At 53.7% G+C, this 14,223-nt stretch overlaps 1 protein-coding gene across 1 annotated transcript; it reads right to left on the minus strand.

Moving 5' to 3' along the window:
* Positions 1-11,573: 11,573 nt before the first annotated feature.
* NHLH1 (nescient helix-loop-helix 1) lies at positions 11,574-11,975 on the minus strand. Its single transcript, XM_029933197.1, has one exon. The coding sequence runs from the start codon at positions 11,973-11,975 to the stop codon at positions 11,574-11,576; it is 402 nt and encodes a 133-aa protein (XP_029789057.1).
* Between the last annotated feature and the right edge of the window lie 2,248 nt (positions 11,976-14,223).

Raw genomic sequence — 14,223 nt, forward strand, 5'->3', positions numbered from 1 at the left:
ACACTCCCCCCAGGGAGCCACCCAGGCGCCCACAAAATAATATAATGTACTGATCAGGGATACATATGTGTGTCAATACGTGAATGAAAGGGAAGGTCCACTCCACTGACTAAAACAATCAGTGCATGCCCACGGAAAGGTGCCAAGGGCACTGGGGACAGGAACGGAAAAGAAGGGGCAGGAAAAAGGGAGGTGTGGCCCAATTATTTGATGTGCCGCAAACAAGGATTTCAGTGATTATAAAGCAGAACAAAAGCACTGTTTTACTTAAAATATACTGCATTTTTCAAGAAAGAAAAAAATAGCATAAAATTTTAAAGCCAACAGTTTTTTTTTCAATAGACCAAGGATAGACAATTCACAGAAGAAACACAAACATCTAATAAGCCTATGACATTATGATCATCAACCTCAAAAAAGGAAAATCTTAAAGAAAAATTTGATACTCCCTTTCGCTCACCAAATTAGAAAGAAATTTAAAAGAATGATAATACACATTGCTGTGAAGGGTGTGAGGAAATGTGGACTCTCATATGTATATTGATTGTGTATGTTGATCAGGATGGTTTGGAGGACAGTTTGGAAGCATTTATCAAAACTTTAAGGGTACATTCTCTTTCTTAATGTTTATTTATCTTGAGAGAGAAAGAAAGAGGTGACACATGCACGAGAGTGGGCTGGGGCAGAGAGAGAGAGAGTCCCAGGCAGGCTCCGCACTGCCAGCACAGAGCCCAGTGCAGGGCTTGATCCCACAAACCGTGCGATCGTGACCTGAGCCAAAATCAAGAGTTAAATGTTCAACTGACTGAGCCACCCAGGCACTCCTCATTTTGTTTTGAGAGAGAGAGAGAGAGAGAAAGAGAGAGAGAACACACACACACACACACACACACACACACACACACACACACACAAACGGGAGGGGCAGGGAGGGAGGGAGAGGAAGGAAAATCCTATGGGGCTCGATCTCATGACCTGAGCCAAGATTAAGAGTCGGACGCTTGACCCATTGAGCCACCCAAGTGGTTCAAGTTTACTTTGAACTCTGTGTTACTTAGTATTCTTTGAATCTGTTACAATAGGCACATATTACTTTGTTAATCTTTGAAACACTTTTTGAAAATGAGAAATCTATGGCTTTCAGTGAAGTGAAAAGATAAGACACAGCCTCTGGGGGGAAGTAACTTATGAGAACCCCACCTGAAATGCCCAATGAACTGGAATAGATGAACAAATACATATTCTCAAAGTAAAATGGTCACACAGGTGGTGAGGCGCCTTGGTTGGTTCAGCCAGTAGAACATGTGACCCTTGATCTCAGGGTTGTGAATTCTGGCCCTACGTGGGGTGTAGAGATGACTTAAAAATGAAATCTTTAAAAAAGATAAACAAGAGGCGCCTGGGTGGCTCAGTCGGTTAAGCATCCGGCTTTGGCTCAGATCATGATCTCACGGTTCACAGGTTCAAGCCCCGCATCAGGCTCTGTGCTGACGGCTAGCTCAGAGCCTGGAGCCTGCTTCAGATTCTGTATCTCCCTCTCTCTCTGACCCTCCCCTGCTAATGCTGTCTCTCTCTGTCTCTAAAAAAAATTTTTTTAATTAAAAAATTAAAAAGGTAGACAATTAAAAAATGGCAACAGGTGGATGTTAGGACAACTCTACAAATTGAAGAGGAAGGTAGTAATAAAAACAATAATTTTCCTAATGTAACCATCATCTACTGAGCATTGTTAAGCACTAGCATCGATGGTATCTCTGATGAGGAAACAGGTGCTCAGAGATTTCAAGTAATTCAACCCGGGGCACACTGGAACGCACACGAGAGTAGACTGGTGACTTCAGGACAGCTCCGTGTGGGGAGGGCTAGAGTCGAGGTGCAGTGTGGACAGAAATCTAGGGAGGGCGGGAGGTGCTGGCCGTAGTTGGGCGCAGCAAGCCGGGAGGTGTCCTGGGGGACAGGATGCCTGCATTGTCTTGAAGGATGAATCAGGACTCATGCAAGCGACGCAGGAGGAACCACAGGAGCAGAAGGACAGAAGTGGGGAGCCATGTGGGGTGTGCCAGGGACCTGCAGCTCGCTGTGATGTCAGAGCACAGCGTGAGAAGGTGGAGTGGCAGGTGGGGCCCGACAGACCAGCAGGAGCTGCACCCTGAAGGGATTTTCAGGCCAGGTTGAAGAGTTTGGATTTTATTTGAGACATAATGGGGAGCCATTAAAAGAATCTGAGTGTAGAACTGTTCTGATTAGATTGGCGTGTGGGGTGGGTCACTCTGATGGCAGTCTGGAGGGCAGCTTTAAGGGGAGGAGGCCAAGAGGCAAGGAGACCAGCGCAGGAAACCAGGGGCAGGGTAGGGGGAGACTGGTGGGAATAGAGAAACAGTTCTGAGTCACATTTAGAAGGTAAGATGGATAGGGGTGCCTGGGGGGCTTAGTCGGTTAAGCGCTCGACTTCGGCTCAGGGCATGATCTCACAGTTTGTGGGTTCGAGCCCTGCGTCAGGCTCCGTGCTGACAGCTCAGAGCCTGGAGCCTGCTTCAGATTCTGTGTCTCCCTCTCTGTCCTTCAGAAAGAAATAAACATTAAAATAAAAATTAGGGGCACCTCAGTGGCTCAGTGGGTTGTGTCCGACTTTGGTTCAGGTCAGATCTCACGTTCGGGGTTCAAGCCCCGCGTCAGGCTCTGTGCTGACAGCTAGCTCAGAGCCTGGAGCCTGCTTCCGGTTCTGTGTCTCCTTCTCTCTCTGCCCCTCCTCCTCTCATGCTCTGTCTCTCTCTGTATCAAAAATAAATAAAACATTAAAAAAAAATTTTAGGGGTTCCTGGGTGGCTCAGTCGGTTAAGCATCCGGCTTTGGCTCAGATCATGATCTCACGGTTCGTGGGTTCAAGCCTCGCGTCGGGCTCTGTGCTGACGGCTAGCTCAGAGCCTGGAGCCTGTCTTCGGATTCTTTGTCTCCCTCTCTCTCTGACCCTCCCCTGCTCACACTGTCTATCTCTCTCTCTCTCTCTCTCTCTCTCTCTCTCTCTCTCTCTCTCCTCTCTCTCAAAAGTAAATAAAACATTAAAATTTTTTTTTAAATAATAAATAAATAAATAAATAAATAAATTTTTTAATAAAAATTAAAAGAAAGGTAAGTTGGACAGAGGCTGACAAACGATTGGCCATGGCAGTGGAGAGAAAGAAGTGCGATCGCCAGGGCCACTGAATGCAGAGGGCGCCATTTATTCATGCGTGGAGCACCCAGGGCAAAGTGGGGCTGAGGGTGGAGAGGGGAGGGAGGCCAGTGCGGGGTACATGGACATGCAGGTGTCTGGGAGATGTCCTTGTAAAGAGGTCTGGCTAGCTGGCAACAACCCAGAGAGCCAACTTCCTCTGGACCATGCCATGGGAAGGTTCCTCCATGCCTCTGTGCCAGGCTCCTTGGGATGTCACCACTGCGGCCACCATGTCCCCACAATTCCCCCGCGAGTCTCCTCCTCCGTGGTCTAGTTTGGAAGGGAGCACCTCGGTCCGTCCAGGCTCCCAGGCCGGAGACCCAAGGGCTCTCCTCCCGCCCTCTGTGTTGAGCCCATCGCCCACCCCACTGAGTCTCGTTGAAACAGCTGTCCTCAGTCTGTCCTCTCTTCTCCATTCCGTCTGCCACTGCCTCTTCTTGTCGCCCAGCTGCCCTGGCCTTAGCCTCCTGAAACTGCTCCTGCACAGATCTCAGCCCCCCTCATCTCCCCAGAGCTGCCCTTATAGAGATGCGTCTACAGTGTGAAATCCGGTGGTGTTCAGCTCCTACTAGAGACCAGCTGCCGGGTTCCCTGCCGGGAACGGATCCTGCCTCTCTGGACGGAATGAGGAGAGAACTCAGGTGCACTCTTGGGGACACCTGTTAGGTGTAAGAGAAGCTGCAGTGAGCAGTGGGAGAGCTGAAACGCAATGCTCTGGCTGTCCCATGGGAGGTCTCGCGGACCTGGCCCTGGACGGGGACTCTGGACTCCCCCCACCAGCCCCTGCATGCACACTGCCCGCCGGAGGGGCTCACGCCAAGCTGTTGTCTTCCTCCAAAGGCAACTCCTAAGCTGCTCCTGCAGCTGCGGAAGGGAGCGCCCAGTCCCCAGAAGGAGGAGATTTGTGAAGGTGGAGGGGGGCGGGTCCTGGCAGACTGGAGAATTCTCTGCAAGCACCTGGCCTGGCCTGGCACACCCCACCTGTCTTCAAAGCCCGGCTCCCATGTGACCTGCTCCCTCCCTCACCAACGCTGCCTCCGAGGGCCTCCTCCTCCTTGGCTCCCCTCGAGTCCTGAGTGTGAAGAGTATGCTTTTCACGGTCATGGGGCTGATGTGTTTAGACGTCCATCTCCCCACCGCCCCCCTCCCGTAGATGGCCTGTGCTTCAGAACCCACAACAGCGCCTGGCACACACTGGCTATTCGATAAAAGTGTAGTGCGGTGAATAAAACAGGATTGATGGGACGCCTGGGTGGCTCAGCTGGTTGAGTGTCCTACTTCCGCTCAGGTCACGATCTCACGGTCCGTGAGTTCGAGCCCCGCATCAGGCTCTGGGCTGACAGCTCAGAGCCTGGAGGTGCTTCTGATTCTGTGTCTCCCTCTCTCTGACTCTCCCCTGCTCACACCGTCTTTCTCTCTCAAAAATGAAAGTAAAACATTAAAAAAATTTTTTTTTAATAAAATAAAATAAAGGACACGGAGTAGGGGCACCTGGGTGACTCAGTCGGTTGAGCATCCAGCTTCAGTTCAGGTCATGATCTTTCGGTTTGTGGGTTCGAGCCCCGTGTCGGGCTCTGTGCTGACAGCTCAGGGCTTGGAGCCTGCTTCAGATTCTGTGTCTCCCTCTCTCTCCAACCCTCCCCTGCTCACGCTGTCTCTCTCTCTCTCTCCAAAATAACTAAAACATTAAAAAAAAAAAAAGACACAGACTCAAGCACACCTATGTTTGCATAGACAGCAGCACTGAAGCAGGCGAGCATCCCAGAGACAGAACACAGACACACACACACACACACACACACACACACACACACACACACACACACACAGGGATGGAGGCGGACATGCAACGAATGAAATGGACATACGCAGGAAAAAAAAAATCCATCCAGAAAGTACACAGCGTTAACATATGTAAATGAAACACCTATGCATTCTAGTCCCTATTCACCTCTAGTCGGCCATCAGCCTTCATTCACCTTCCAGAAACTCTGACAAGAGGGGAATTCAGGATGGCAGGTCCCGCCACACCTCCCTCACCCTTTGTCCCCAGCTGGGCGGACCTCTCTCCCAGTTCGGGGGCAGAGACAGGGGAGAGGGCGATGCCGGCGGCCGCCAGGGGGCAGTGCTCAACAAGCGATCGTTGGGCGGGCTCCGCGGACGGGGCTGCCTGGGGAAGAAGGAGGAGTCCTCCCTCCCACTCACCCCCCCTCCTCCTCTTCTGCGTCTTAAGCGCCCCCTCTTCTCAGCTGCAGGGTCTCCTCACTGGGTACAGCAGATTTCATAGTCCAGCTTTTCTCAACTTTCCAGAGAAGACTGAGCTCAGGGATCTCCCTTTCTGGGGTCCCCGTAGCCTCTGGTCACCTCTGGCTCTGTCTTGGTTTTCAAGGTTGTCAAAACTCCTGATGGTTCAGTGGACTCCTGGAAGTTCATGCCCGGGAACCCACATGAGGGGTTACTCCCCAGGACTGCTCAGGGGCTGCTGCACCCTCACTGGCACCAGCGGGCACAACCAGTGGCTGTGGCTAGATGTCAGGCCCCTTCACTACCTTGGCTTGCCACCTTGTACAGTGTGCAAACTGTACAACAGTACAGGTCGGCCCCACTATGTCCTGCCCCTTCCTTACTGCACCATTAGGTGAGCATTTATCATGCTGAGCACCACCAGAATGATCTCATTTCATCCTCAAAAAACTCCTGTGAGGCCGGTCTTATTATATGCCCCATTTTACAGGTGAGGAACTTGAGACCCAACGAGGGCATGTGGCTTGCTCGTTTCGGGACAAAGACTGAAGGTGAATACGGAGCTGGGACTCAGGGCCTCTGGCTGCCAGTGTGGGCTCCCAGTCCCCTCTGTCAACACGGCTGTTGCTGCCAGCACCCTGCCTCCCTTCTCCCCGACTCCACCCTCCGGTCATTTCCTTTCCTGCCCGAATTAGCCCCTGAGGACTGTGGCCATTGGCAGGCTTCTTTCCTGCGTGCACAGTTTTCACCCCGTTTCCAGAGTTCAGGAAAGGACACAAGCAGGCAAGAGGCGGAAAGATGAAGGAAGGGGGGTGGTCCGGCTGGAGGAAGAGGAGGTGATTACAGGCCCTGCCCTGAGGATGAAGGCAGGAAGGTGAGCGGCCCTCATGTCCAGATCGGGAATGGGCACGGGGAGCTTCCATGGTGTGGCACAATGGGGCCATATGCCGGGTAGCCTACGCAGAGTGTGTGTGTGTGTGCGTGCGTGTGTGTGTGTGCGTGTGTGTGTGTGTGTGTGTGCGTGTGTGTGTGTGTGTGTGTGTGTGTGAAGGCGAAGCCAGGAGGGACTAAAAGCCTCCCCTCCACTCTCAAGCCCCTGGGGCCTGCTCTGGGCTCTGCCACAGGGGGGCGGAGGCGAGGGGGCGTTTGCTGAGGAAGGGCCAGAGCACTGGCGGGTCGGGGCCTGCGGTCCCCAGAAGGAAGAGGGCTTGGACGACTAGAAGGGGCTGGCAGGGATGGGAAGGGGCTGGAGGAGGAGGAAGGGGGGAGGTGCTCCAGGCCCACTCGCCTGGTGCCCCCACCTGCCCGTGCCCCACCCGCCCCTCGCCCCTCCCCCTGGCCCACACTTGGAATGAGGACCCCAGATGCCTCCTCTCCCTCTGTGTTAGCCCCAAGCTCCCACTTTCCCCCGGAGCCTGGGGGCTTCAGTCTCCCAGACGTCCCCTCTCCCAGGGCCTGGCCCCCTGCCCCCCTCCCCCCTTCCTCCTCACTTCCAGCTTCTCTGTCCTGATCCCATGGAGCAGAGCGCAGCGAGGCCAATTGATTATCTGAAGAAATTCGGAGCTAGCACAGCAGCTGCGGCCGCCCCCCCCCCCCCCAGCCCCGCCGCAGGCCCTGAGGGATCCTGAGCGGAGGGGCCCAGTAACCCCCCCTGCTTTGCAGCCAGGCAGTGATGGGAGGGGAGGCCGGCAGCTCTGAGCTCAGGGGCTGCTGTGCTGGGGAAGGTACCAAGCACCAGGGCCAGGCCTGGAGAACACAGGTTCCCACTGCGGTCCGCCCGCACGGGTGACCCACGTGGCTCTGGCGACTGTGGCTTACCTGCTTTGAAAACAAGGTGTTGGGGGCGCCTGGGTGGCTCAGTTGGTTAAGCATCTGACTCAGGTCATGATCTCACGGTTTCATGAGTTTGAGCCCCATGTCGGGCTCCGTGCTGGCAGTGCAGAGCTTGCTTGGGATTCCCTCTCTCCCAGTCTTTCCCTGCCCCTCCCCACTCACATTGGCTCTGTCTCTCTCAAAATAAATAAATAAACTTAAAAAAAAACAAACAGAGGTGCCCAGATGGCTCAGTCAGGTAAGCATCGGGCTTCGGCTCAAGTCACGATCTCGCAGCCTGTGAGTTCGAGCCCCATATCAGGCTCTGTGCTGCCAGCTCAGAGCCTGGAGCCTGCTTCGGATTCTGTGTCTCCCTCTCTCTCTGCCCCTCCCCCACTCGCACTCTGTCTCTCTCAAAAATAAATAGACAAAAAATAATTTAAAAATCAAACAAACAGAAGCACCTGGGTGGCTTAGTCGGTTAACTGTCCGGCTTCAGCTCAGGTCATGACCTCACAGTTCGTGGGTTTGAGCCACGTTGGGCTCTGTGCTGACAGCTCAGAGCCTGGAGCCTGCTTCGGATTCTGTGTCTCCCTCTCTCTCTCTGACCGTCCCCTGCTCATGTTGTCTCTCTCTCTCAAAAATAAAAATAAAACAAAAAATAAAAAACAAACAAAAATAAATAAAACAAGGTGTTGGATTCAGTGACATCCGAGCTCCCTTCCAGCTCCTGCTCTGTGGTCCCCAGATTCTGCCTGGTCTCTGTTCAGCCCTCCCTCTTGCCAGGCTCTGGGCAGAGCACATGATGCAAGTGGGGAAGGGAAGATGTCACCTCTTTCCTGCGTGGGGGCTTCTCCCTAAGTGTAGCTTAATTCCTCTTGGCTGCCAATGTCAGGGATGAAAGCAGCACCTTCAGAGACTGGAGGGCGTCTCAGCATTCCCTCCCACTGCTTGCCTTCAGACTGCTCAGAGCACCTCACGTTCGGGAAGGATCTCCGAGTTTACCTGGCCCATGTCCCGCCTGGGCAGGAATGCACCGGCTGGTTTCTGCATGGGGTCCGTTCTCCAGCCGGCGAGTCTGGATTTCTCTTCCCGAGGCAGGCGCTTCCCTTGCTGGACAGCTCCAGGTGTTGAAAGGTTTTTCTTAGCGTTAAAATCTGTCTGCTATAGGGCGCCTGGGTGGCTCAGGCAGTTAAGCGTACCACTTCAGCTCAGGTCATGATCTCGTGGTTCGTGGGATCCATTTAAAAAAGAAGTACTGAATCTGGGACACCTGGATGGCTCAGTCGGTTGAGCATCTGATCTCTCTCTTTTTTTTAATAGTTTATTGCCAAGTTGGCTTCCATGTAACACCCAGTGCTCTTCCTCATAAGTGCCCCTCTCCATGACCATCACCCTGCTGAGCATCTGATTTCAACTCAGGTCATGATCTCACAGTTTGTGGGTTCCAGCTCCGCGTCGGGCTCTGTGCTGACAGCTCAGAGCCTGGAGCCTGCTTCAGATTCCGTGTCTCCCTCTCTCTCTGACCCTCCCCTGCTCAAGCTGTCTCTGTCTTTCAAAAATAAATAAGAAACATAAAAACAATTAAAATTTTTAAAATATCTGTCTGCTAGAACTTCCAGCTATAGGTCCGGGGCCACCCAGAATATCTGTTTTCTTTCTTCTCTTGATATTTGAGGATGAGGATCAGATTGCCCCTAATCTACTCTTGTGAAGACACATATTCTCAGTTTTCCTTCTGCAAAGTTGTCTGCAGACCTCTTGCCTTCCTGCGCATGAAACTGAATATTCTCAAGTTTATCGATGTCTTGTTCAAGTATGGGGTCTGCAGAAGGCCACCTGTCAGGCTGAGTCGTTTCAGGAGAGCAGGGTGCTGGCAGGACCAGACATAAGGAATCTAGGTTTGACTTCACTTCTGCTCCTGACGACCTGTGTGACCGGGGGCAAGCCCCTCCTCTCTGGGCCATAGTTTCCTCATCTGTAAGTTGATTTTAGGGTCTTTCCCATTATCCCTTCGATTTTCTTTCACAGCTCCTTTTCGTCCCTTCCTTGTCCGTCTCTGAGTCCCGGGTCCTCCACTACGTTCTTCTGCGCATCCTAAGGCTGGGAAACACAGAGTGGGCCACCAACAAATTGCACCGAATACTGACCCAGCTCAGAGACAATAATGAGGAGAGGCAGGTTTGATGTCATGGCTTTTCCCATCAGCGTGGACCACAGGCACATGTTTTATTTGGGTCTCACTGGGAACTCAAGCTCTTTCTCAGGTCCATAGAGAGCAGGAGCAGAAGCCCAACATCGGAGGGGTCAGAACATGTCACTCAATGAAAACCAAGATGGAGGCACATGAGATTTGTGTGGGGAGGTCTGGGACCTGTGTGCTCTGCCCTTCCCTGCACCCCTTCCCCCTGGCCCCTCCTTTTCTCTCCCACAGGGTTCACTCACCACACTGGACTCTCACAGTCCCATAGGAGCCTCCAAAGCCTGGGGCCTTCCCTGCCTGCCCTCTCATAGCCTGCAGGCCAGCTTCCCAACCCAATCCAATGACACACAGCCATTCGATGCCTAAACGAGGTCGCTTTAATTTTTCCTTTTGTATGAAATCAGAAATGCAATGGGAGGGGTTCGCACACAGGATGGAGGACACAGACCCCGGGGGGCCCGCTGGTGGGGGGATCAGGAAGAAGTGAGGGGTCATGGAGAGGGCTAGAGAGAGAAGAGAGGAAGGCAGGACAGGGGTGGGGCAGTCTGGGGGCGGAGGGGCTACGGAAGGGTCCAGGAGCCCTGGAGCTGGGGCAAGGGCGCCATCCCAGAGGACTGGGGTGTCCGGACCGGTGGATCCGAGGAAGGGCTATGGGTGTGGTGAGCAGATAGGGCGCCCCACACACCTGGGGTTGCAGGAGTGAGAAAGGGGAAGGGGTAACCAGGGAGGAAGCAAGAGAGACCCGGCTGGGCTGCCAGGAGCCCCTCACTCTACCCCAAAGTGCACAGCTCGGCAATAAATAGTAATATTTATAAATAAATAAGTAAATAAATAGATGAATAAATAAATAAATACGTAAATAAATAATATCCTTGTAGAGCACGAGTCTGTCGTGAGGAAGGAGGGGGCACGGGAAGGGCAGGAGCTCACTTCTACGCTGGCCTTCTGGCCCTTCGTCCCGCTGCTGACCCTGGGCTGCACTCAGTACCACTGGACGGGGTGCAGAGAGCCTGCTGGGGAGGGCAGGGTGGGGGGAGGCTGTCTTCCCTTGCGGAAGGCAAGCTTAAGGAAGGAGCAAAATATATCTAATGAACTGGCCCTAGGTCCTAGACAGCGGAGCCTTCTGGAGGGCAATAACAGAGCAGCCTCCCCCCACCTCCCGCCACAGCCCACGCATCGGAGCGAGGAAGTCCTGTGGGTTTTCACATTTTCCCAGCGTGCTGGGATGGAGGAAGCAGCTGGAGATCTAGCTCACCCACTGCCCAGGCCCTCTGCTGATTCTCGGGGCTGAGTTCAGGGACATCATCCCCTACTCCAGAATCCAGGATTTCCCTTCTCCAGCTGCACACAGGGAGGCAGAAAATTGGCAGGTGGGCAGGAGGGGGCAGGTAGGGGGCCAAATAGCTCAGAGAGGGCAAGGCACTCACTACCAAGTAAGATCCGAGGTCTGTACCTGCTAAGCCTCAGGAACAAGAGAGAAAACAGGAAGAGCTTTTCCATAATTCCAGGCCTCTAAGATTTCCCCAGGCAGGAGCATCTCCGGAGGCCCTCCCCCGCCCCCTCCCAGTGGCGAATCCCTCTGCCCAGCACCGCTAGGCTGAGATCTCTGGGGCCTAGCTTACCCCACTCAGAGCCCTGCCTTCCCCCTTCCCATGGGGCTGTGCCTCCTCCCCACGATGGGGCGGGCAAGGCTGGCAAGAGGGAGACAGAGACGGGGTCTGGGGTCTCCGAAAATTTGGTCCTAAGACTGGTCCCGTGAAAGTGGAGGAAGAACAGCAGAAACATGGGGAAAGACAGGCAGGTGGACAGTGTAAAGAGGCAGCGGCCGCGAGAGAGCCAGCGGGGAGCCAAGGCCAAGGGCAGCCGCCTAGGAAGCCCAGCAAGGACTGCATACCGAGCACCCAGGCACACTGGGCCCAACCGCTGGCTGTGGGAGGTACAGGGGAATCGCCCTCGGGGCTGGGGTGGGTAGGAGAAGGCCGCCCACGCCAGCCAGCAGCCCACAGCCGACGGGCACCCTGCCTCCCCTCCCCCAGGGGCCTGCGGACTCCGCGCCGGGGTGCGCAGGGGGTACCCCCAGCGAGGCGGAGGCAGGCCAGGTCAGACGTCCAGCACGTGGTTCAGGTAGGAGATGTAGCAGATGGCCAGACGCAGGATCTCGATCTTGGACAGCTTCTTGTCCGGGGGCAGCGTGGGCAGCAGCTTGCGCAGCTCGGCGAAGGCCAGGTTGAAGGCTTCCACGCGGATTCGCTCCCGCGTGGCGTGAGCCGTGCGGTACTTGGCCGTGGCCCGGCGCCGCCGCCGCCGCTCCTCCCGGCTCAGGTGCTGCAGGTCTTTTCGGCCGGGCTCTCCCGGCTCCAGGCCCCGGGCCTGGCCCCCTCCGGGGCCCCCAGGCCCCGCCCCGTCGGGGCCCGCCCCGCCCCCACAGTCGCTGAAGCTGGACTCGGTCTCGGAGTGGGTGGGAGGCAGGTCGAGGTCCACCGCGTCTGAGTTGAGCATCATGATGGAAGCCCCCTGCCCGGTGAGATCAGGATCCCCTCCCCACCCCACCCTCTGGGAGTCTCCAAGTCGGTTGTGGGAGGGGCAGGAAGGGCCTGGGGGCGTGGGGTCTGCCACTGAGCTGAGGAGGTGAGAGCCACTTCAAGGTCCCATGGTCAGGGTTCCGGTCTGGAGCCTGAAGGAGAGAAGGGGAAATTGGGGCAGAGGGAGAAAGAAGGAGACAGCTCCGAGATGGCGAGGGCAAGAGGAAGGATGGAGGAGGATTGGGCGTGGGGAGGTCCTGTGAGAGTCGGAAGACAGACAGGCAGACGCTGTAAAGGGGTAGGAGGAGAAACGGTAAGAATGGGAGGGAACCCAGGAAGTGAGCAACAGGAAAGGAGAAGAAATTGGGGGGGGGCGGGGGGGGGGACGGCCAGGATAAAACTGAGCAAGAGGATTAAAGACCTAAAACTAGACAGCTCCTAGAAGAAAGCACAGGGAAAAGCTTCAAGACATCGGACTTGGCAGTGATTTCTTGGATCTAATGCCAGAAACACAGGCAACAAAAGCAAAAATGGACAAATGGGACTATGTCGGACTTAAAAACTTTCGTTAAGTCAAAGGACACACAATCAGAAGAGAGAAAAGGCCACGGACCAGAGAAAAGACATGCAAATCGGATCTCTGATGAGGGATGAATGTCCGGGATATTAAAAAGAACTCTGGCAGCAATGAAACATCAAATAACTCAATTAAAAAATGGGCAAAGGACTTGAACAGACATTTCTCCAAAGATGGTATACAAATGGCCCCCAAACATGGAAAGATGCTCGCCTCTCTCACCACCCGAGAAAAGCAGATCAAAACCACACCGAGCTGTCGCCTCACACCCGTCAGGACGGCTGCTATCAAATGAAAACCAAACTGAAAATAACAAGGGTTGATGAAAATGTGGAGAAACTGAGACCCTTGTGCCCTGTCAGGAGTGGGGGGTGGGGTTGTAAACAGGTATGGTCACTATGGAAAACCTAATATTGGGTCCCCCCAAAATTAAAAATAGCATTACTGTGTATATGATCTAGTAATTCCATTTCTGAGTAGATATCTGAAAAAAATAGAAACCGGGATCTTGAAGAGATCTCGGCATGTCAGTTTCACGATAGCCAAGCTATGGAAACCACAGATGTGCATCAGCAGATGAGTGGATTAAGAATATGTGGCTCGGGCGCCTGGGTGGCTCAGTCGGTTAAGCCTCCGGCTTCGACTCAGGTCAGATCTCACGTTCGTGGGTTCGAGCCCCGCGTCAGGCTCTGTGCTGACAGCTAGCTCAGAGCCTGGAGCCTGCTTCCGGATCTGTGTCTCCCTCTCTCTCTGACCCTCCCCCTCTCATACTCTGTCTCTCTCTGTATCAAAAATAAGTAAAACATTAAAAAAAATTTAAAAAAAAAGAATATGTGGCGTATACATTCGATAGAATATTATTCAGCCTTAAAAAGGAAGGAAATCCTATCACAAGCTGCAGCATTGATGAAACTTGATAACGTTATACTAAACGAAATAAGCCTTTCACAAAAAGATAAATATTGAATGATTCCATATAAGGTATCTAAGTCGTCAACCTTATAGAAACAGAAAGTAGAATGGCAGTTGCCAGGGGCCAGGGTAAGTGGGGGGAAAGGGGAGATGTTGAAAGGGTGCAGTTTCAGATTTGAAAGATGAAAAAGTTTTGGAGATCCGTTTCACCACCATGGGAATATACTTGATACTACTGAACTGAACTGTACACTAAAAATGGTAAGTTTTATGTTAGTGTTTTTTACCATAATAAAAAAATTTTAATGATAAAAAGAAAGAAACTGAGCAAAACTGCAGTCACAGCTCCAAGAGAGGTTGGCCGTGACTCTAAACCTTCACCAGTGACGGGAGAGCTGGGAGCCCCTGGTCTCGCCGTCCTCCCCTACCACCCCCCCACCCCACCCCCGTCCTGCTGCCTCTGTGGGGGGAGGGGAGAGACACGCAGACTGCCCATTGTAGAGTGCACTGGGACATATGGAGCTCGGCACAGCTGTCCCAGCCCAGTCCCTGCCGGCCCCCAGCCCCCAACGTGACCACCACGAACACATGATCCTACCACCCTGTCCACTAGAGTCCAGACGGTGTCCCTTCTGGCCACCATTGCCCTGCTCAGGACCAGCCCCTTCCCCTAGCTCTGTCCTCCACACCCTCAGCCATTGCCACCCCCTGGCCCTTTTGGTGACTCTGCAGCAAAGAG

Source organism: Suricata suricatta, chromosome 3 (assembly GCF_006229205.1).
Source record: "Suricata suricatta isolate VVHF042 chromosome 3, meerkat_22Aug2017_6uvM2_HiC, whole genome shotgun sequence".
Lineage (NCBI taxonomy): Eukaryota > Metazoa > Chordata > Mammalia > Carnivora > Herpestidae > Suricata > Suricata suricatta.

Coding starts and splice junctions, on each gene's coding strand:
- NHLH1 (XM_029933197.1), bottom strand. CDS start 11,975: ATGATGCTCAACTCAGACGCGGTGGACCTCGACCTGCCTCCCACCCAC.